We start from the raw sequence: 25352 nt of genomic DNA, 5'->3' as shown, positions 1-25352 counted from the left end.
TCACGCATACCTTGTATGTTGATTTTGTAATCACATCGTTGTATTTACTATTTGTAAATCTGTCAATAAAGCTCTAGATATCCTACACACCCTTAACCTCATCTCCTTAACTTATCCATTCATACTTAGGCATAGGCACAATTCCCCTCCCATCTCCTACATATTCACATCCTTTACCCACCTCCTTCTTTCGTCACATCTCCCCAATCCGCCCGCAACTCTTGGCCAGAGAGAGGGCGTTACCCTCTAGGTGGCCCGCCCCACCCCTTCAGGGTGGGGAATGAAAGCATTGTTAGTTAGTTAGTTAATACGAATGTATAGGCCTATCTTCACTTACCTCGCACAAGACGGAATTACCTGTAGGTTTCCATTTGTCACGCCTACAGTTTTGTATCACTGAGCTCTTCTTTGCTTATCTCTCGGGAAGCGAAACACTCTAATTCCGTCAGCTGTTTTATTTTGACAATTCGGTGCGGCACAGTATCCGATTTTCCTTCAAAATACAATAACTCACATCATTACATCAGGCACGCCCACATAACAACGATATTTAAGACCCAATATGGTCGCCACCGCAAAGGATTGTGGTAGCGTGACCTTCTGCTGGTAAACTGGCTGGCAGCTGAGCTCAAGCGCTAGGTAGCTACCCGGAGCTAGATACCAATATACGGGGTTGGCTAGACTGAAATGAAATGGCGTATGTCTTTTAGTGTCGGGAGTGCCCGAGGACATGTTCGACTCGCCAGGTGCAGGTTTTTTGACTTGACCTGCGCGTCGCGATGAGGATGAAATTATGATGAAGACTACACATACACCCAGCCCCCGTGCCAGCGAAATTAACCAATGATGGTTACAATTCCCGACCCTGCTGGGAATCGAACCCGGGACCCCTGTGACCAAAGGCCAGCACGCTAACCATTTAGCCATGGAGCCGGACTTGGCTAGACTGATTTTCAGCGACTTCTCGCTTTCGAGTGAGGTGCTATCTATCGTTAGATGCATGAAGCTCATTTCGATTGTCTTATTTTCCTGTGCTTGCATCTGCTGATTATCACCAAAAACCTAAGGGTAATCTTAAGAGTTATGGACAACGATTTATGTCAAGCTTTCATGATTTTAATCTATGAGCTTCAAAATCAATACCTAATTGGGATTAAAATTTCGAGATTACATTTTCTCACGCCAGTTACAACCTGTCATGTAAGGCAGCGTTTTGGGAAGTATTCTCGTTGTAGATTGGTCAAATCGCTCGCTCCTACGCAGGTTATCTTCGTCTTTCTAATTTACATTTAAAATTTATTTTCGTTCCCTGCCGTTCTTCTTAACTCTCTTTTACGCGTTTCCATATACGTATACACACACGTCTTCCTTATGGACTTATTGCCTTTGAGCATTCTATCTGCAGGATTCTGTGAATTGATTAAGTATCTCCACGATCCTCTATCTGCAACTAGCTCTGTGACCTCGTTTAGTTCCACATACTTCCACTTATTGATAATGCATTTCATTCTAATGTTTAACTTTACGAAGATAAGGTTGGAAGATACTGTAAATGTAAAGAACTAATCGGAGTAAAGATCCACTCGGGAATGGAACAGTTTCCAATTTCTTTGGAATCATTTACGAGAAAACTAGGTAAACGATTGATAGGGAATCTGCTACCTGGGTGACAGTCCTATATGATATATGCTTTACTACTATAATGATGATCGGAATTAATCATAACATCACTTTCTATAAGTAGCACACAAATCGTTGGCTGAACGGTCAGCGTACTGGCCTCGGTTCAGAGGGTCCCGGGTCCGATTCCCGGCCGGGTCGGGGATTTTAACCTTAATTGGTTAATTATTCCAATGACACGGGGGCTGGGTGTATGTGTTGTCTTCATCATTATTTCATCCTCATTACGACGCGCAGGTCGCCTACGGGTGTCAAATAGAAAGACCTGCAGCTGGCGAGCCGAATCCGTTCTGGGATATCCCGGCACTAAAAGCCATACGACATTTCAGTAGCACACACATAAAGCATTTTCCTAGTAGACATAATATTTCAGTGAAATATATTATGAACAAAAGAACGTATAAAAAGAGGCATACAGATGAATACAACACTAATAATGAAAATAAATGATATTCACAGGGAGAGTTGGCCGTGTGGTTAGGGGCGCGCGGCTGTGAGCTCGCATCCGGGAGATAGTGGGTTCGAACCCCACTGTCGGCAGTCCTGAAGATGGTTTTCCGTGGTTTCCCATTTTTACACCAGGCAAATGCTGGGGTTGTACCTTAATTAAGGCCACGGCCGCTTCCTTCCTATTCCTAGGCCTTTCCTGTCCCATCGTCGCCATAAGACCTATCTGTGTCGGTGCGACGTAAAGCCACTAGCAAAAAAAAAGAAAAGATATTCGGCATAATGAAGACCCGAAACTGCATACCTCATATCATGAAGCCAGCGCATTTAGCCATTACGCTACGAGAACGCATGGAGCGATCGAGATACATATACCAACTTATACCTGGTATCTGAAAACTGAAAAATTAAAATTGGTAAATTAATGCCTATTTGAAATGATTTTCAAATAGGATTTGATTTTATATCCTTGTAGAATTTCTTTGCGAAAGCTCGACGTAAAAAATGTGTCTGCGACGCTGTCGATGCGAGAGGCTGGTGTGACCGTTGCAACTCAAGGGACTGGGCGGGTTGACCGTGCGGTTAGGGGCGCGCAGCTGTGAACTTGCATCCGGGAGATAGTGGGTTCGAACCCCACTGTCGGGTGCCCTGAAGATGGTTTTCAGTGGTTTCCCATTTTCACACCAGGCAAATGCTGGGGCTCTACCTTAGTTAAGGCCCTTAAAAGTTGATTCACACATCTCCGGGTCGTGACGGTGCTCTCCGTTTCCGTATCCGTCCTTTCCGACATGAATATTTCACGTCTGTTCTCACACTTCAGTTCCGTGCAGTTATAAGTGAGCAATCAAGTGATTCATGATGAGTTTTTTAGTGATGATGAACTGTTAATGATAGCTATAATTTTGGATGAAGAGTAGAAAGAGAGGAAGAAACAGTGGGTTCATCCTATATGGAAACGCAGGGGTAAGGAAGGAGAGTTTTCTACTCTATGTAAGTGCTTGAAGGACGACGAAGTAAAATTTCACGGATATTTCAGAATTAGCAGAAATACATTCAGTGAGCTGTTTAAGAAGTTAGAGCCTTTAATTACAAGAAGGGACATGTTTTAGAGACCTGCAATTACAAAGATGGAAAGACTGGCTGTATGCCTGCGGTAAGTAGACTTAAGTCATGTTAAAATAAAATTAAAATGAAGTAGGTACACCCGTGTTCATACAACAGTTTTATAGAAACATGAATGTACAAAAAATACAATATTTTGTAAAAAAACATACTGCACCCGAAAAGGTCAACTTTACGAGGAAGAATTTAAGAAATATGTATTTAAAACAGCAGGAAAAAATAATTGAAATCATTAGTGTTTAAGGATGTTGAAGGAACTGTCATGTTACTGAGTTGATTTTTCACCAAAATTCTGCCAATAAAGTTATAGGTTATCTTCACTGTTCTTGATTGTTGAACACGATGGCAAACTGAGAGGATCTGTAGTCACATTTTCTGGTAATGCCTCTAAGGGTTGAAATGCCCTCTCACCAGATGCTGTTGTTGAGCGGGTACTTTGCTCTGTCAGCATCATCATTTCATATTTATGTGCGGTTGCGAAAATTTCTGATTTTGCTAAACTCAAATAGTATGGAGACAGTGACTTCAACATAGGCGAAATTCCAAATAAAAAGGCATCAACGGGGTGTTGTAGATGTTCACTGGCCCGGTTAGATATAGCTAAGCCCCGCGCAGAATTTTTTTCGATGATGTATTTCATTAGTATCGACGATGCTGATAGTTCATCTTGTAGCTTCCTTTTCTTACAATGCCTTCGAGGGGTTGAAAACGTCGAGGAATCACTTTCATCGCTGATGTTTCCTGTAGATATACCCTTGTTGTTTACATCCTGAGGTATAGGCTGCTGCTTGGATTGCGGTTGTTCTGCTGTATTTGAGGTATCATGTTCTTCCTCGTCTTCACTTTCAAAATCGTCATCTGCTGACATATTGATGTTTCCCTTAGTTTCTCTTTCATTGAAATATTTATCCAGGAAACTTAATTGATCCGCAAATCTGTAGCGTTTTAGAGATTTTCCTGCCTCCCCATTTTTAGTTCTCAGTTTTTTCAGCGACTTCTTATAATTATCCCTTAGATTGTTCCACCTTGCTTTGCACCTTTCACCTGGAAAAAGAAATAAATTATTTAGGCCTTTACACTTTTGAAATTAGGTACGAATTTAATTAATAATTAAATATTTAATATTTGTAGCAGCGACTTGTTGGTGTTTACTCATAATGATGATAAAGATGAATTCATAAAATTATACTTTTTGTATTTGTTTCAGATTTCTGGCAACCGGAGGTTCATTTAAAACACTATCTTACAGCTATCGTCTTGGGCATTACACTGTACACAAGATTGGGAAAGAAACTTGCGAAGCTATAATAAGAGCACTGATGCATGAAGTAATGCCTCATCCAACAGAAACCGAGCTCGATAGCTGCAGTCGCTTAAGTGCGGCCAGTATCCAGTATTCGGGAGATAGTGGCTTCGAACCACACTGTCGGCAGCCCTGAATATGGTTTTCCGTGGTTTCCCATTTTCACACCAGGCAAATGCTGGGGCTGTACCTTAATTAAGGCCACGGCCGCTTCCTTCCCAGTCCTAGCCCTTTCCTGTCCCATCGTCGCCATAAGCCAATAGCAAAAATAGCATCCAACAGAAGAAATGTGGAAAGCCACGTGAAAGACTTCCAAGAACGCTGGAATTTCCCGAACTGTTTGGGATCAGTTGATGGTAAACACGTCGTCATTCAGGCTCCGCCGAACAGTGGCCCCCAGTATTTCAATTGTAAGAAAACATTTTCAGTTGTTTTATTAGCACTTGTAGATGTCAACTACAACTTCATTGCTGTCGACATTGGATCGTGCGGTAAGACCAGCGATGGAAGTGTCTGGGCTCATTCGAAGATTGGGAAAGCTTTTGAACAGGGTGCCCAGTTCCTGGATATACACAACTGCCAGGTTCGTCTGTTGAAATCGTATCGTATCGTATCGTATCGTAATCTGTTTACCATCCAGGGTCGGTTTTTCCCTCGGTCTCTGCGAGAGATCCCACCTCTACCGCCTCAAGGACGGTTATGTTTCAAAACTCACGAGTCTCAAAACTCACGGGCTATAATTAGTAACGAATAGTATCAAAACTCACGACTACAAACTGGTAGTTAAAGCAAACATTCTAATGAGTCTCAAAATTCACGAATCCGGACAGCAGGTTCTTGCGATGACTGCAGGAGGGATGAAGTGCGCGGTGACTCACGCTTCCCTTCAACCCATGTTTTTCCACCGACTTCGGGCAGTCACCCAGGCAACAAATTGTCTATATGATATTTCACGAGAGTTTAATCCTGATGTAAACAAGGCATGTCCACGCCTCAGCCAAGGAAAGAGTTGTGATTCGCTGAGCGTGTAGTATCGACCTCCGCCTCGTCAATGTCTCGTGTTCGGACATACAGTGCTGCGCATATGACCTAAAATCGACGAGGAACAGTTTTTGAGCTGTGTGAAACTAAACGGAGGGGTTTGAAGGGACATCTACTGCTGAAGATTAGGGCCTACGTTATTTATTTATTTATTCATTTCTGAATATTAAAGAAAGCTATCGTAGGCTAGAACACAAAATTACACGCGTAGGAAGGTTTATCTTAGGACAGCTGTTTGAAATGTCCGCCCGGTAGACTGTAACCTAATAGAATACCAACTTTCGAATTGAAATGTATATCTCTTATCTTGTAGAGTTCCTATCATGATAGAGTATATAGCATGATTGGACATGTCCGACGGAACTGTTGATAATTCTGTAACAACATCTATCGAAAAGAAACAACTCAAAAAGACAATACAATATCCTCCCTATCCATTGACACAGGTTTACGTTCTCCTTTAACAAACTGGAACCCTATGTCCTTTAAAAGTCTGTACAATGTAGTTAAACTGAAGGTGGGTAAAGTTTTATCTTTATTCACACTGTCTAATACTTTGCGTAAAGTAGGTGGTTCATTCCGAAAAAAAAATTCATGAATTTTCGTTCTAATACCACTTTTGACGATATCGTCGTACTTCTCGATTCTTTGAGGTCGTTTACGTTCCTTTCCCGGCGTTGTTAATTTCCCTGTCTTTCTAAACTCTGTCCGCATGTTATGAACCGAACTAGCCGACACACCACATAACTCTGCACTTAGTTTCTCTACCTCTTTTACTGCTAAAGCTGGATTCTGTTCACTTATTTTATTTAAAAAAAACACAACGCACTGCCTATGGTCACTTCTGAGCGGTTTTCCTCTTTTGTGCTTCACTACACGGGATGGTCCTACCTCTTGCTCCATTTCTTTCGCTATGAATACTGACACTGACTGCTGCTGCTGTACAGCTTGGGACTTTCCCTCACTATGAGAAGACTTCCTGCATTACACCACGCCTTCTGCCTTCATATCTCGTTATTTAATCACTGTTTTATTAAAAAAAAAATAGATATATACCGGTATATATGACAACCATATTTTAATTTGATTACGTACTCTTTCAGACTATCTAAATGTAATAAACTAAGATAAAATTAAATTAATGCGACGTACTGCTCTTCTTCGAGCTCGCATACAGTCGAGTGAGTGCGACGGTTGCTTCTCCAATCAACTACGTCTATGTCCACGTGCAAAGCCAAGGTGCTCCGCCTATTTGTTTACATCAGGATTAAACTCTCGTAAAAAATCATATATCAGTTGTTCATCTAGTGTTTTCTTAAATAATTTAAGAGCCCCTGGGGTCCTATTTTAGTCGCTTCTTACGACAGGCAGGGGATGCTGTGAATGTTGTTCTGCCACTCCAACCCATGGGGGAAAAATAATGGTTAGTGAATGAAAGAGACCGAGGTGTATTATTATCATTATTTTAAAAATATTTTGCTGTTGTCTTAAAGTTAATATAATTAATTTCTTACCTTTCACATACATTTATAATACTGACGTGTGGCCTCCGGAGAGGTCTGGTGCAGGTCTTTAGAGTTGACGCCGTATAGGCGACCTGCACGTCTGTGAAGGATGAAGCTCTACCGAAGATGAAGTCTAATGCTGAAGACGGCACGAACACCCAGTCCCCGAGCCATAGCTATTAACTAATGAAAGTTAAAATCTGCCACCCGAACGGAAACCGAACCCGGGACCCCCTGGACCCCTTGGAGCAAAGGCCAGCATGATCACCATTTATGCTTGCAACCGGACGACATAAAATTATCATCATCATCATCATCATCTGTTTACCCTCTAGGTTCGGCTTTTCCCTCGGATTCAGCGAGGGATCCCACCTCTACCGCCTCAAGGGCAGTATCCTGGAGCTTCAGACTCTTGGTCGTGGGATACAACTAGGGAGAATGACCAGTACCTCGCCCAGGCGGCCTCACCTGCTATGCTGAACAGGGGCCTTGGGGAGGGATGGGAAGATTGGAAGGGATAGACAAGGAAGAGGGAAGGAAGCGGCCGTGGCCTTAAGTTAGGTACCATCCCGGCATTCGCCTGGAGGAGAAGTGGGAAACCACGGAAAACCACTTCGAGGATGGCTGAGGTGGGAATCGAACCCACCTCTACTCAGTTGACCTCCCGAGGCTGATGGACCCCGTTCCAGCCCTCGTACCACTTTTCAAATTTTCGTGGCAGAGCCGGGAATCGAACCCGGACCTCCAGGGGTGGCAGCTAATCACGCTAACCACTACACCACAGAGGCGGACGACATAAAATTAAAGTAGGTATATTGTCCGCTGCTAGTTAAAAGAAACTGCCAGTTGTTAGTACTGGGGGTTAGTTCCATAATGCGGCCAGAAGGCGGCATTTACTTGAATAAGAAATTTTAGTTAGAGATATTAGTGGTCAAGGCAGTTAGTTAATTCACTCATTTAGTTTCAACATTTGGAGATTCATTCGGAAAAAGGCGTATTTCTAATTTTCGTAAGCGTTCATCTGTTTGCTTATTTCAATCGGTTTTCTACCCGACACACTTAAACCGAAGAATAAATATCCAAGACGCATCCTATTATTCCGCGCGATATAACCGAATGATATTTGAAACTCATTCGATTATTTTATTTGATTATTCATTCGATTATTTAAATAATCGGATGGAAGTTATTTGATTATTAAAAGTATTCGATTATCCCATCACTAATAGGGTGGACATTTATCCATTCAAAGGAGGACTGGCCCTGCTCGTGAGTTTTGAGCCTGGCGCAGGAGAGAAACTTACTCTTTCTAAGCCTCTCCAGGAATTCGTGAGTTTTGAGACTGGCCCAGGTGGAGGAACTTGTTCTTACTAATCCTCTTCCTGGAATTCGTGAGTTTTGAGACTCGTGAGTTTTGAAACTCGTGAGTTTTGAGACGACACGTCAAGGACAGTGTCCTGGAGCTTCAGACTCTGGGTCGGGGGATACAACTTGGGAGGTTACCAGTACTTCGTCCAGGCGGCCTCACCTGCTATGCTGAACATGGGTCTGGGTGGGGGATGGGAAGATTGGAAGGGATAGACAGGGAAGAGGGAAGGAAGCGGCCGTGGCCTTAAGTTAGGTACCATCCCGGCATTTGCCTGGAAGAGAAGTGGGAAACCACGGAAAACCACTTTGAGGATGGCTGAGGTGGGAATCGAACCCACCTCTACTCAGCTGACCTTCCGAGGCTGAGTGGACCCCGTTCCAGCCCTCGTACCGCTTTTCAAATTTCGTGGCAGAACCGGGAATCGAACCCAGGCCTCCGGGTGTGGCAGATAATCACACTAACCACTACACCACAGAGGCGGACGTCTGTTGAAATACCACATGTAATAGTGGGTGACAAGGCATTCCCTTTAAAGTCATGTATTATGAGACCGTATCCAGGCCAACAATTGGACAGAACAAAGCGAATATTCAACTATCGACTCAGCCGTGCTCGGAGGGTAGTTGAAAACACTTTCGGTATTCTAACCCATAAATTTCGAATTTACAACAGACGAATTCAATCAAAGCGGGAAAGCGTTGGTAACATAATGCTAGCGACTGCGTGCTACACAATATTCATTAGAAAGTATGACGACAGTGTTTTCACGCTTATAAAATAAACAAGTGATTCCACAAACCAAGACTTTGTCAATCCACAGCTCCAAAACTTTCCCCCTCGTGGTGGGAATTCAACCAGAGAAGCTTTCTTCATAAATGATAAGTTAAAAGATTATTTCTGCTCAGAAGCTGGTTCAGTACCGTGGCAAGAACACATACGAAAGATGTCGATAACGTCACTTAGTGACTGGCTGAAGAACTTCCTGATATGCTATTATATCAAGTTCTAAGAATATCAATTTTTAGTAACATAGTTAGTATATTATGACTATTATATTATTTTATATAAGCCTACTGTATATGATTATACTCGTACAATCGTTATAACAATTGTTTATAATATTATGTTTATAACTTCATTAAATTGGGATTGATATTCACATTGTCGCAGGTACATAGGCGTCGACTTGTTAAACATTTAGGGGGGGGGGAGGTTGTGCAATTAAGTGGGATATTAGTAAATGATTTACTACAACTACTAGAGAAGAAGGTATTAATGATATTAGTACACTACATTTGCTTTTAATTAGGTACTTGAAAATTAAATAAATTAAATTGTTGATTAAATTTTAATGCCCCTGACTTTGTAGGTTGGGGGCAGAAAGTACCTTGCCGCGCCAGAGTCGGTGCCTATGTACAGACAGACTGATTTTCTTAATCTTAAAAGCAAAAAAAGCTAGTTGCCTACCTTCAGCTTCCATTTTCTCGCCAATTTCGTCCCATACACGCTTCCTCAAACCACTATCCATATATTTCGAATCAGCCAAATTATATAGAAAAGAGTGTGCCTTCACTAATTCAATCAGCAGTTCGTCCTTCATTTTGGGAGGTAAAGAACAGTTCAAACGTACACAGATAACCTCAGTACTCGAAGAAAGCAGAGAAGCAGGAAGGCGGGAAGAGAGAAATCACGTCCGTGGAAACAAGACAATATCGTTGGAGAGCGAATACGTACTGCCGGCACGGATCACGGAGAGGCACTGAAGGTCACGGCGAATGACGTCAACGGAAGTGTTGGAACTTATCCCTTCGTTTCCATGGCGACGATATTTCATTTTCACGGAAGATGCCGTCTCGTCACGGAAAGCGTCGCCACGTCCTGGAGATGTGTGAAGCGACCTTAATTTAGTCTGGTTCCCCGTGCGCCTTCTGGAACACAGAGGCGGACTATCATCAGTATACAATATATAAAATAAGAGTTTTGTCTGTACGTTGCTCAGAATTAAGAAAAAACGGCATTTCTGTATCGGTCGTGTCCACGGAAATGCACTTTAATTTTCCGTCATCTGTCTGTCTGTCTGTCTGTCTGTCTGTATGTATGTATGTACGCGCATCACGAAAAAGTGGCTGAAGAGAATTGAATGAAAATCGGTACTTAAAGTTGGGGAAGTCCGCCTCTGTGGTGTAGTGGTTAGTGTGATTAGCTGCCACCCCCGGAGGGCCGGGTTCGATTCCCAGCTCTGTCACGAAATTTGAAAAGTGGTACGAGGGCTGGAACGGGGTCCACTCAGCCTCGGGAAGTCAACTGAGTAGAGGTGGGTTCGATTCCCACCTTAGCCATCCTGGAAGTGGTTTTCCGTAGTTTCCCACTTCTCCTCCAGGCAAATGCCGGGATGGTACATAACTTAAGACCACGGCCGCTTCCTTCCCTCTTCCTTGTCTATCCCTTCCAATCCTCCCATCCCCCACCAGGGCCCCTGTTCAACATAGCAGGTGAGGCCACCTGGGCGAGGTAGAGTTCATCCTCCCCAGTTGTATCCCCGACCTAAAGTCTCACGCTCCAAGAGAGTGCCCTTGAGGCGGTAGAGGTGGGATCCCTCGCTGAGTCCGAGGGTAAACCGATCAAGAAGAAGAAGAAGACGAAGAAGTCGGCGAGATGGAAGGGCAATGAAAATAAGTGTAATTGCAGGGAGAATTGTTGAAATTACTTCAATTGTTTGTCCTTCAAGTAAATAACGATGTGTAAATTTATTGAATAATAAACTTCCTATAATATAAGCTACTGCAGTTTTGACTATAAATAACTTTATTCACGCTGGATAAAATGGTAGTTTAGGGGAAGGCGCCAAAAATTTAATTTTGAAATACCTATTTTATTACGCAATTTAATGAAATCTTACTCATAACGTATACACGAATTCATTTTGAATTCTGTGTAGTGTATAGGCCTACAATGTTGAATTCCGTCGCGAAGCACCGGTGCACGAGGTAGTCGAGATATAAATACGAAGCCGCGGCGAACGAGGAGTTGTAGTGTTGAGTTCAGTCGTCGGGATGGAGCAACAGCTGTGCTGGCTGTAGCCAGTGTCCCACCGGTGTCCGAACGAGTTGTTGTTGTTGTTGTATCGGAATATAGGAGTTCGGTAGTTGGACTGGGGCGACAGTGCTGGCTGCCGTCAGCGTCCACCGGTGTCAGAGTATCGTCCTGTTGGAGTACGGAGTACCGATTAGTGTTTGTGTACTGCCTTGGAGTACTGAGAGTGAGTGAGTGTGTGTGTGTGTGGACTATAGACTGCCATTGATTCTGCGTGCGGAAGAGTAACGTGAGTAGAAATGGGACAGTGTTAAGTGTGTTAATTGTCGTTGCTGTGAGGAATATTGTCCTGCTGATTAGCACGGTTGAGTTGTTCCTGTTTAGTTGTCAGTGTTAAGTAGTTCACGACTGTGTGAATTACTTGATTTTCTCTGGAGTCGAGCCAATGAATGGTCATCGTGTGTTGTGGGGGTCAGTAACGCTGGTTCTTATCTGTTCAACTGTTGCTAGTGTGCTAGGTGACTGGACTAGCGAGCGACAGTGAAAGTGAGGACAGCCTGTCAATAAGGATTATAGCCGTCTCAGGCAATGCCATCAAGCCGGACTACCTACTGTGTGAAGAGGATAGAGGCTTGTAAACAGGCAGCAATTAATGAGTGTGGCGATTCGTGGCTGAATAGAACTGTGTATGTATGTGTGAGTGCATTTTATGCTCAGCCTGAAATAAATTAAAGCGCTAAAACAGACGGTGCTTCTTTCGTAACAATATTAGACTATGTAATATGGTTTTACAGTTTATCCTTCTCCAACATTATCCGCAAAATGAGATTTTGAACTGTCTGAAGTTTCTTTATCGTACTGTTGCAGGCACCACTCTAGGCATACCAAAAATAAAAAAATAAAAAGTAATAGCGGACCACGGACAGTATCCTAAGGTAAAACTATTCGAATATGACTAAGTGTCCCATTTACTTTAACAGACAAATGACTCTTTCATTTTCATTTTCAATTTTTTCCAGTCTGTATATTTTACTCCTATTTTCCTTGTTTCTTTGCAGTCTTTTTGAAGATGAACCCTTCCATAATTTGAAGGATAAAATGCATTGCGTTTTCTTTTCTTGTCTTATTGCTCCATTTATATATATTCAGATCAGAACTAAGGATGAAACTAAGATAAACTGGGCATCACGATCTTTAAAGCCAGCACACGGCTATTTTGTAACCTTGTGAGATCACTGTTTTCAAGACGAGCCTTATCCAACGGAAGTAAGGCTGCGAGGAGGGGGCGGGGGGGGGCATTCTTGGGTCCTATTCACCAGTATTTTCTATCCTGGATCCTGTCTGTACCGGCTCCAAATACTTATGTACACCAGCTTTAGATCTTCTTACGTACTCTTCTGTCAACTTCTCCAGTCCATGCATCACACTCTTCCCATGTCTCCTTTCAAGGTGCTTAAACCATCTCAACCGATTTTCTTGAAGTTTCCTAGAGATTGGCGGATGAAATCATTGTGAATTTTGTCCACATTCTCATCTGAGCATCCTCAATTCAGCTGCATAAAAGTTTCTGTTCATCCTTCTTCTTAGTAGCTCAGACTAACAGTCACAAATCATGACTGAAAGATCAACAATTTTATAAATATTTTACCTTTACATGTGACTGTTATTTCGCGCCCAACTATTGTCAAACTATTAGGAAAAATTACGTCGGTATCATCCTGTATTATTGATCTATGGTACTTGAAGATACAGTACTACTTTTGGCTACCTGTTTATTCGTAATTCGTAGTCTTTCACAGCTTTATTCACTCACGAAGAAACGTCCGTTAATATCTCCTAGATGTTTATTTCTACAATATTTTATGTGCAATAGCAACTTCTTGTCGAATGAAATAAAAATTCAAATTTTTAAGATTTTATTAAAGGAAAATGCCTCCGTGGTGGAGTGGTTAGTGTGATTAGTTGCCACCTCCGGAGGCCCAGGTTCGATTTCCGGCTCTGGCACGAAATTTGGAAAGTGGTACGAGGGCTGGAACGGGGTCTACTCAGCCTCGGGAGGTCAACTGCGTATAGGTGGTTTCGATTCCCACTTAAGCCATCCTGGAAGTGGTTTTCCGTGGCTTCCCACTTCTCCTCCAGGCAAATGGCGGGATGGTACCTAACTTAAGGCCACAGCCGCTTCCTTCTCTCTTCCTTGTCTATCCCCTCCAATCTCCCCATCGCCCACCAAAGCCTCTGTTCAGCATAGCAGGTAAGACCGCATGGACGAGGTACTGGTCATCCTCCCCATTTGTATCAACCGACCCAATGTCTCACGCTCCAGGACTGCCCTTGAGGTGGTAGAGGTGGGATCCCTTGCTGAGTCCGAGGAAAAACCAACCCTGGAGAGTAAACAGATTAAGAAAGACAAGATTAAAGGAAAATTCGTAACACTATGCTGTATGTTTGGATTTAATGTTATATAATATTTAGTAGAAAAATGACTTAAACTAACAGTAACACCGGGCGAGCTGGCCGTACGGTTAGGCGCGCGCAGCTGTGAGCTTGCATCCGAGAGATAGCAGGTTCTAATCCCACTGTCGGCAGCCCTGAAGATGGTTTTCCGTAGTTTCCAATTTTCACACGAGATAAATGCTCGGGCTGTACCTTAATTAAGGCCACGGCCGCTTCCTTCCAACTCCTAGGCCTTTCCTATCCCATCGTCGCCATAAGACCTATCTGTGTCGGTGCGACGTAAAGCCACTAACAACAAAAAAAAAAAAACCTAACAGTACAGCTAGTTGTTGTCTTAATACCACCCTTTGTTTAACATTACATCTCATAACTTCATCGCAGATAGTATATTTTCCATGATGGCTGTGAAAGGAGGTAAAGAAGCATACTTTATGTGAGTGAGGAAGTTGAAGCAATATTCAAACACACCGCATGTGTGTCGACATTTACAGCTTTGCACTGAAATATGAATAAGTAGTAAAAGACGTCAAGAGGTGACGTATAGCTTTTAAACGACAGATAAGTTTAAAATAATACCTGGTGGGACATTCATGGACTTACGCTGAAAACAATAACCCTAAGGAATGTATGGAACTAACTTCACGAAGAACAGACCTTAGGTATTCTCAGGTTTTAGTGAAATCAAACCAAACTTCAATCTGAAGATTTAGATTTCGCGACCGTATCGCACTCCACATAAGTTTTCAGCTTTAAGATTGTGTCGAGTTCATATTACTGTAGTACATTATTTACTTACTGATTTAATACTAAAGGGTACCTTTACCTCATTTACACTGCGTCGTTCTTAGTTTACATCAATATTATTACATCACGTTAACACTTGTACTAATAACATCCCATATTATAATAATATTCTACATTAATAAAACTAATAATAAACATCGTACTGATACTAATGAGCAACAAGCAAACAATGTTTTTAAATATGTTTTACAGTTTAATATGCATAAACCAAACCCCATGGCCCAACAGCCACGAAAGACCTTCGCCTACCAAGCGACCGCTGCTCATCCTGAAGGCCTGCAGATTACGAGGTGTCGTGTGGTCGGCTTGACGAATCCTTACGGCCGTTATTCTTGGATTTCTAGACCGGGGCTGCCATCTCACCGTCAAATAGCTCCTCAAGAGTAATCACGTAGTCTGAGTGGACCTCAAAACAGTCCTCAGATTCAGGTAAAAGTCCCTGACCTGGACGGGAATCGAACTCGGGGCCTCCGGGTAAGAGGCAGGCACGCTACCTCTCATCTCAGGGACGGCACTCAATATACATAAATTATAAAATTAAATTTCACTTGACCTCAGCAATCAGTGATAAATTAATGGAATACCAACGAATACAAAATAATAATTCACCCTCTATAATCATCATTAGAGAAATGTCCGATTGACCTTCGGTTCAGAAGGTCCCGGTTTCGATTTCTGACCGGGTCGTGGATTGTAATCGCTTCTGATTAATTCTTCTGGCTTGAGGACTGGGTGTTTGTGTCCGTCACAACATTCTGCTCTTCATATGATGTACACGCTGAAAGCCTGAGTCCCAACCAGCAACTATCTCAGGGGGTGTTACGGTCCGAATCTATCGCAACTAATAAACAAACAAAAAATGAAGTTATAAGATCTCCAATTAAATGTATGGGCGCCATCCAATCAGTACTACAGGGTTGAACGGTACACTCTTAATCATTAACTTAAAGATCATCATAAAAAAACACACAAAATTATATTAAATCAGATCAAAGGGAAAAATATGTGAAGGCTCCGTCCTGGGAATGGGGACGGATATTTAAACGGTCACCAAGTGTTTACTATGCTACAAGAACAAGAACCTGGAACTGTTTCCTTGCAAATGCTAAAGGAGCATTTTATTTAAGTTGACAAATTTTACACACAACAAAATTCGTTGACCCTTAATTTGCCGGTTATTTGGCAAATCCTTCCTGAAAATTTTACGTAATATTTTACACATTTGACCACCCATCCATTTGTGTGGTGGAACCGTTGATTTCTGAAGGTGTCAGTTCGACCCTTGTGAACACAATGGCCATTGATGGTCATGGCCAAGTTGGGCGCGATCACATCAATCATGTCATCGCCTCCCCTTTTATTGAGAGACCAACCTGGGATACTACAAAATTCTCCCCGGGTTCCTAACCAAGATATGCTAATCGTTAACTGAAGGAAACGACAAAAAGACTCTAACCTAATGGTCCAGATGTAGGGATTTGTCATCACTTTACAAATAATGAACTTAAGTTATTATTTACAACAACTGGACATTGTTACGTTATTTCGCCACCTGACTTCCCTAGTATCATTCAACATTATCATCCGAAATAATAAAAATATTTTAATTTTTTTAAATTATTATTATTATTATTATTATTTATTATTATTTATTATTATTATTATTATTATTATTATTATTATTATTATTATTATATTTTGTGGAGATCATGATTATCGTAACCCGTAATCATCATTGATTTAATATTTCAATTTCAATCGTTCACTATTATTATTATTCTCAGAAATAATCTAATAAATAATTCTCCTTATCCTTCTTCAAATAATAATAATTAATTATTATTATTATTTTGAAAATTCCATATTTCAATTCCCACGACTGTTATTATTATTATTCTCAGAAATAATATGATAAATTCTTCTTCTTCTTCTTCTTCTTCAAACAATAATTATTTTTATTAATATTATTAGTTTGAAAATTCTATATTTTAATTTCAATTGTTACACGGCAGTTCACTATTATTAGGTTTAATGCATAACCCCTTTTACAATTCCGATCTAGTTGGGCACTTAATCAATTAAGACAGGATTTACTTGGATTATTATTATTATTATTATTATTATTATTATTATTATTATTTCGAAATTTTATATTTTAATTTCACTTGTTACGTGGCAGTTAACCATTATTATGTTTAACGAATAACCTTTACAATTCCGGTCTAGTTTGGCACTGATCAATCAATTGACGCGATTTACGTGGATTATTATTATTATTATTATTATTATTATTATTATTATTATTATTATTATTATTATTATTATTTCGAAAATTTATATTTTAATTTCAATCTTTAGAACTTAAATGTCACATATGTCAACTCCCAAATATGAACCACCAAGATGCGATTTCATATCGGTTGGGACATAATAACGGCATTCGAACCCGCAACCTTATTTTCGTACTGTCGTTAATTTATGGGAACACCATGTCCTTCCAAGACAAATCTCCAATCCCATGGCACCTCGCAGTTGGGCAACTACATCCAATCTCTGCAAGTGCAAAATTATTACTTCCATTTCATTTTGAAGTCCATTTATTCCACTGGAACTCTTCAAACCTTTAATTCACTGATTAATCTTCGGTGCGTGGACTCCTGCCACTCATGACACCGAATCGGCATATTATATCGACGTATGCCCCAAGATCAATCTATTTCTTCATCAACATCAGTACGATTCATTTTCACCTCATGCCGGATTTTTGTCCCACACGACTTCCGACATCAAAATTCGGCTCAAACCACTCTGGGCTTTCAACATAGCGTGACCATCATATACAAGCGCCTCTATCGCTTTTAAACAAATATTTATGGTTATTATGGAGTCCAAAAACGTTAAATCAACAATTAAGGTTAAAATCAAATTTACTGCCCGAATGTAAAGTATTCACGCTACATGTTATCTCCACATTTAAATTACTGTAACTTGGAATCATTCCATCAAACTAGGCCCGTGCCTTTATTCACAAAACATTATTATTAAACACGCATTTACACATTACCCATGTTCATTTATCACTCCGATACTTCTACTGATTATTATATTTCTGTCCACTGGCGAAAATTCGCGGTACAAATAATCATCAATATTTACAGACAATTCAATGGACTTCATTCCGTCCCACAACAATTAAAATCACTTGGCAATCCTCTACCTCTGGAGAATCTTACTACCTGCCTTAATATCTATAAAGTTTCCGATAATGGAAAAACACATTTGAGCACTGCTAAAATGAATATTAATCTTATCTTTACATGAAACGTGCTCCATGTATAATTACAAACAATTCAAGCACTTGAATACACCAATCAACCCTACTCTACTCTATTAAATAAACAAAATTATGATGAATGCTTGATCTAATTATGTACTTATTAATTTGTCCCTTTGTCTATCTATCTCTGAATTTATGCGAGCCGGAAACGGCTCGTTTCATAATCAAGTTACCACAATTAAAGAATATGATTTCCTCCCGCTAACGATAGCAATCTACAAATTTATATTAAGGGATACTCATCTCAGCCTTGTAGTTTGCTAAACCGGACGAGGAGCATAGCCCTCACCCATGTTTAGCACTGTATCCCACTGGTATTCATGCCAGCTTGAAGAGGTAATCATTGACACTTTTTAATATCACATTTTAAATCTTATAAAAAAAGCAAATAACTTTTGCACTTGGAATAATGTTCACTCTAACTTCAACATATAAATTTTACACTCTTGGCTTTTTATCTAGCCCACTTAATGTAAATATACATTATTCGTTCCTTCCAACGCGGACACTAGGAACATGTAATACCTCGGTATCACTTTCAACGGCCCGGCGCGCACTCGATTTTTCCCATCTCACATTCGCGTAGCTGACCAGGTATCAGTTATTAATTGAAACTCCTATCCGTAGGTTTTGATTTAATGAGTTCTGTATATATTCGAACTCCTGCTAGTATACTGTTCAAGACTGTAATACGAACTAATGCACGTCCTGGATCACTGTGCTACGTAACTTAATAACATCTCAAACAATTCTCCACGAGTAAGTACGCACCCTGGCGTAGTAACGGCTCGAACAATTCTTCACAAGTAAGTTACTTTCGTCTTCACGACCCTGTATTTATATTCGTCCTACCTCCCCTCGGAGTTCACGAGAGGTCATCTTAGGGGACGCTGTTCCAATAACCTCATACGACTATTTGCGGCCCTGCCAGTGACTTAAACTTAGGATCCACTGCTGCAATTATGTTATTTTTGCCTCTATGCCAATTCTCAAATAATATCGTTCGCTGGTAATTGATACAATCGTGAATTTAGCTCCTGTATCCCAGGCTGGGATTTCGCACCGTTTTGTAGCGTCTCTTGCCTGCAGCCAATCAACGGATAGCGTCCATGAATTCTCAGAATTACGCCAGTCAATCTCCCTCAATTAATAACTTTTAATAACTTTTATTATATGGTTAGGCTTCTAAATTTCACATTATCTCGAATTTATAAATCACTTCCTTCTATAAATTTAATCCGTGGAGTTAACGTTGATAGTGCTTCTTACAATACGAAGTTGTCGTGCCTGCTTCTGGCCTGCGAATTTTACGATTGGTCCCAGTTTACGCTGGACTGAGAAGTTTCATATTTTTTTCTTCAAGTACCAACCTTGCGTTCAGCCCTCGCTAGTACATTGGAGATCCCCTGACGTCATTTCTAGGAATTCTGCATTCGGCCCATCCGGTGTTTCGCACTATAACTTCGCCCGCGGCTCTGAAACTTTTCCACTGACTTGGAAATAACTCTTGCCTTTCTCTTCCCCCTCGTCACAATTTCTGAGAATTCTAATTCTGCTGGTCATTGTATTTCTTAATCTTAGAGGCGACAACAGTCTGTGGCAGGTTTCACAATACCATCTCGGCCTGGCCTGTAATTACAATATATAAAGTAAGATATTCTTGCTTCTGAAAATGAAATATATATTCCTCAATAATTAATTACAATTGAATGACACCTATCACCCCCCACCACCAGGGCGCAATATTCACAAAACACACTACAATACCAACCACCACAGAAACACGCAACAGTGATTACACCCCTCCATATAGGGTTGGCGTCAGGAAGGGGATCCTGCCGTAAAACAGGGCCAAATCCACATGTTCGACGCAGTTCGCACCTGCGACCACTCATGTGTGGGGAAAGCGATAGGAAAATAATAATATGAAGAATCATCTTCATGTGGGAAATGCGGAGTAATATACAGTTATTTACAATTGTATACCACGAACCTACTACGCTGGCGTAGCAGGTATGGTTGGGTAGACCGGAACAGTCAATTGTAAAAAAAATATTCTACTATTTTGCTTTACGTCGCACCGACACAGATAGGTCGTATGGCGACGATGGGACGGGAAAGGCCTAGGAATGAGATGGAAGCGGCCGTGGCCTTAATTAAGGTACAGCCCCAGCATTTGCCTGGTGTGAAAATGGGGAACTACGGAAAACCGTCTTCAGGGCTGCCGACAGTGGGATTCGAAACCACTATCTCCCGGGTGCGAGCTTGCAGCTGCGCGGCCCTAACTCCACGGCTAGCTCAGCCGGTACAATTAAATAGAAGTACGGCATGATCATGCAATTAAAAGTTATTTAGTATTTTAATACACACTAAGGAACTAACAGACAATGAAGAGGCTGCCAGACTGACGAATGCGTGCGGCATACCGGTGAATTATAACTCAGTGTCCACAACCTTGGCAAACATATTACACCCCTACTAACCTTCCCCACAGCACATGCAAAGTCTCCACTACTTGCCGTAGCCCTATACGAATCGGTTAGCCGCGACGAACGGCATTTGGTGCTTATTTCCGCCAAAAATTATGTTCATAATTAAGGAAAATAAGGAAAGAATTAGCAGATAAGACACAAAGGCTTGTACAGATAACGTTTCTTTTACAAATAATTCGCTGTGAGCTTGCATCCGGGAGGTCGTGGGTTCGAATCCCACTGTGGGCAGCCCTGAAGATGGTTTTCCGTGGTTTCCCATTTTCACACCACACAAATGCTGTTGCTGTACCTTAATTAAGGCCACGGCCGCTTCCTTCCAACTCCTAGGCCTTTCCTATCCCATCGTCGCCATAAGACCTATCTGTGTCGGTGCGACGTAAAGCAATTAGCAAAACAAATAATAACGATTCCTAGTTCCAGGTGGCTAAAGTGAATATGTAATGTTTACTCCACAAAGTGGCGAGGGGCGGGGGCGACTTTCCCTTCACGCCCCACTCCCTAATCGCCGCTACTGTTTGTTAACACGCCAAAGATGCAGAAAAGGAAATTTAATCACTTGTTAATTTTTACATGTGTAGACATTCCACTCGATAAAAGAGTTGCTTGTATGAAACAAAAACGATACTGTTCGGTGAAATACTTGTGTAGAAGGCATACGTCTGTTTGGAGCTTCGGTTGCATTCCGACCGGGTTGTCCAGATTAAAATAATGTCTATGTATTCGTCGCTGCTGAACACACTAGCCACTGGCGATAAGCAGACAGCAAATATAGTGCGGCTGTACCATGCACCAGCCTAGAACTAATCGGTCGAAAACGATGTTTACTAATGCAAGGGGTCCATTCGACCGCCAGCGCTGAGTAACATGCTGCGAGTGTGACTCTGTTTCTTATCTCTTCATATTCTGACGTAACATGCCCGCTGGCAGTAGTTCCCCTGTTAAAATCAGTTGGTAGACACCCCACTCATCACGTATGCATGCGGGACATTTATAAGTAGAAAGTACGGCGTCCGTGAGCCACCTGGTATACTTACCAGATATTGTAATAGGAGTTGAACCATGGCTGAGAAATGATATAATGGATGCAGAAATTATCTCACGGAACTGGAGGGTGTATCGTAGAGATAGGATAGGAATGGTAGGAGGGGGAGTATTCATTCTCGTGAAAGAAGAATTTGTGAGCTACGAAAAAGTTAAAGATGACAAACACGAAATTCTAGGAGTAAGGCTCATCTCTAAGATAATAGGCAACTTGATGTCTTTGGAGTGTACAGACCAGGAAAGGGTAGCGCGGATGCTGATTCAGAATTATTTGTTAAGATAATCAGCTATGTGGGAAACGATAAGGAAAGGAACTTGATTGTAGCGGGTGATCTCAATTTACCAAATGTCAATTGGGAAGGTAATGCGAACGACAGGAAGCATGACCAACAAATGGCAAATCTATATATATAAAATAACTTGTCCTGACTGACTGACGGATTCATCATCGCCGAGATAAAACTACTGGACATAAAGAAATGAAATTTTGGGCATAGATTCATATTATGATGTAGGTGCTCGCTAAGAGAGGATTTTTGGATATTCCTTTGCTAAGGGGGTGAAAAGGGGGTTGAAATTTTAAAATGAGTGTATCTATATCTCAAAACTCTTAAAGTTTACAGACGTAAAAATTGGTATTTAGAATCTCCTTTAAAATAAGGAAACATGTATTTTTTTGTTTCCAGAAAATCCCAATAGGAGGGGTGAAAAACGGTGAAAAAGGGGTTGAATGCCTTTAATCAGAATACCGGTACTTATATCTAAGAAACTGAAGATATTACAGACCTGAAAATTGGTACTTTTGATCTCTTTTAAAAATAAAGAAACACGTATTTTTTTGTTTTTGGAAAATCCAATTAATGGGAGGGTGAAAAGGGGGGTGAATTTTTAAAAACAGTGCATCTATATCTCAAAACTTTTAAAGTTTACAGATGTAAAAATAGGTATTTAGCATCTTTATTAGAAATAAAGAAACAAGTACTTTTTTGTTTCCGGATATTCCCAATAGGAGAGGTGAAAAGGGGTGAAAAATGGATTGAATGCCTTTAATAAGGATACTTATATCTCAGAAATTGAAGATATTACAGACCTGAAAATTGGTACATTTGATCTCTTTTAAAAATAAACACGTATTTTTTTGTTTTTGGAAAATCCAATTAATGGGGGTGAAAAGGGGGGTGAATTTTGAAAACGAGTGCATCTATATCTCATAAATTTTAAAGTTTACAGATGTAAAAATTGGTATTTAGAATCTTCATTAAAGATAAAGAAACATGTAATTTTTGTTTTCGAAAAATCCCAATAGAGGGGGTGAAAAGGGGTGAAAAATGGGTTGAATGCCTTTAATAAGGATACTTATATCTCAGAAACTGACGATATTACAGACCTGAAAACTGGTGTTTGGAATCTCCTTTAAAAATAAAGAAGCACGTATTTTTTGTTTTTGGAAAATACAATTAATGGGGGGTGAAAAGATGGTGAATTTTTAAAATGAGTATATCTATATCTCAAAACTTTTAAAGTTTATAGATGTAAAAATTGGTATTTAGAATCTCCTTAAAAATAAAGAAACTTATTTTTGTTTTCGGAAAATTCCAATAGGAAGGGTGGAAAAGGGAAAAATGGGTTGAATGACTTTAATGAGGCTACTTATATTTCAGAACCTGAAAATTGTTTTTTGGCATCTCCTTTAAAAATAAGGAAACACGTACCTTTTGTTTTTGGAAAATCCAATTAATTGGGGGGGGGTGAAAAAGGGATGAATTTTTAAAATGAGTGTATCTATATCTCAACACTTTTCAAGTTTATAGATGTAAAAATTGGTATTTAGAATCTCCTTTAAAAATAAAGAAAAACGTATTTTTTGTTTTCGGAAAATCCCAATGGGAAGGGTGGAAAAAGGGGAAAAAGGGGTTGAATGCCTTTAATAAGGATACTTATATCTAAACTTTTAAAGTTTACAGATGTAAAAATAGGTATTTAGAATCTTCATTAGAAATAAAGAAACACGTATTTTTTTGTTTCCGGATATTCCCAATAGGAGTTCCCAATAGAACCTGAAGATATTACAGACCTTAAAATTGGTATTTGGGATCTACTTTAAAAATAAAGAAGCAGGTATTTTTTGTTTCTGGAAAATCCAAATAATGGGGGTTGAAAAAGTGGGGTGAATTTTTAAAATGAGTGTGTCTACATCTTAAAACTTAAAAAGTTTACACATGTAAAAATTGGTATTTAAAATCTCCTTTAAAAATAAAGGAACACGTATTTTTTGTTTTCTGTTAATCCAAAAAGGGGGGGGGGGTGTAAAAGGGTTGAATCCCTTTATGAGGATACATATATCTCAGAAACTGAAGATATTACAGAACTGAGAATTTGTATATGGGATCTCCTTAAAAAATAAAGAAACACGTATTTTTTGTTTTTGGAAAATCCAATTAATGGCGGTTAACCTGGAGTGACAAATTGGAGTGAATTTTCTGAAAGATTATATCTACAGAATATCTGACAAAGGTAAAATGTTACAGACGTAAAAAGTGGGTATTTGTAATTTCCTGGAAATGTAAAGAAACATAGGTGATTTGATTTTGGAAACTCCCCTTAAGGGGATATGAAAAGTGGTGAAATTTTAAAATGAGAATATTTACAGTATATATATAAAAACTTAACATGTTACAGTAGTGAAAATTGTATTTTTATCTCTATTAAAAACAAAGAAACGTGTATTTTAATTTTCGGAAATACCACTTGGGTGGAAGGGGGTGGGGTGTGTAAAAGTGACTGATAATGGTGTCGATTTCTTTTAATAAGGCTACTGATATCTCAAAAATGAAGATATTACAGACGTGAAATTTGATATTTGGAATCTGCTTTAAAAGTAAGGAAACACGTATTTTCGGAAAATCCAATGAAGTGGGGGGGGGAGCTGAAAGAATTGAAAAATTAGTTGACTTAATTGTATGAGAATACATACGTCTAATAAAAACTAAAGTTGTTATAGACGTGAAAATTGCTATTTGGCTCTCCTTAAAAAACAAAGAAAAACGCGTTTTGAAGGCGAAACCATCTTGGGCGGCGGGAGTGGAAAGGAGTTGAATTCCTTTCATGAGGACACACAAATAAAAAACTGAAGAAGTTAAGAGCCGTGATAATTGGTATTTAGAAGATCATTTACTATTAAAGAAACACGTATTTTTTGCCGCCAAATTCACCTGCGGGGGGGGGGGGAGGGGGTTGAGAGGAAGTGAAAAAAGGCGAATTATTGTTATGGGGATACTTATATCTCAAAACTGAAGGTAATAGACGTGAAATTTGGTGTTTGGAATCTCCTTTAAACATAAAGAAACACGCGTTTTTAAATTTTTCTTTGATTGGGGGGGGGGGTAAATAAAATTGACGGCGGTGGTGTGTAAAAGGAGGTGAGACCATTTGATTTTACTGTCCATAATGTACTTATAAGGAGCCTCCGTTGCTCAGGCGGCAGCGCGCCGGCCTCTCACAGCTGGGTTCCGTTGTTCAAATCCCGATCACTCCATGTGATATTCGTGCTGGACAAATCGGCGGCGGGACAGGTTTTTCTCGGGATACTACGGTTTTCCCTGTCATCATTCATTCCAGAAACACTGTCCAATATTTAATTTCATTTGTCATTCATCGCTCATTGCCCCAGAGGATTGCTTCGGCAGCCGGCACAATTCCTGTTTTCGCCGCTAGATGGGGCTTT

The 25352-nt window shown here is 40.4% G+C and overlaps 1 protein-coding gene across 1 annotated transcript; it reads right to left on the bottom strand.

Annotated features, from left to right (window-relative positions):
- Nucleotides 1-3434: 3434 nt before the first annotated feature.
- Nucleotides 3435-10048, bottom strand: LOC136862843 (uncharacterized). The gene is made up of 2 exons (XM_067139109.2): nucleotides 9935-10048; nucleotides 3435-4293 (listed from the first exon to the last, which is right to left on the bottom strand). Exons 1-2 carry the CDS (start codon nucleotides 9993-9995, stop codon nucleotides 3554-3556), a joined length of 801 nt encoding a protein of 266 aa, XP_066995210.2. The 5' UTR covers nucleotides 9996-10048; the 3' UTR covers nucleotides 3435-3553.
- Between the last annotated feature and the right edge of the window lie 15304 nt (nucleotides 10049-25352).

Source organism: Anabrus simplex, chromosome 2, assembly GCF_040414725.1.
Source record: "Anabrus simplex isolate iqAnaSimp1 chromosome 2, ASM4041472v1, whole genome shotgun sequence".
NCBI classification, from domain to species: domain Eukaryota; kingdom Metazoa; phylum Arthropoda; class Insecta; order Orthoptera; family Tettigoniidae; genus Anabrus; species Anabrus simplex.
This window is presented reverse-complemented; position numbering and strand designations above follow the sequence as displayed.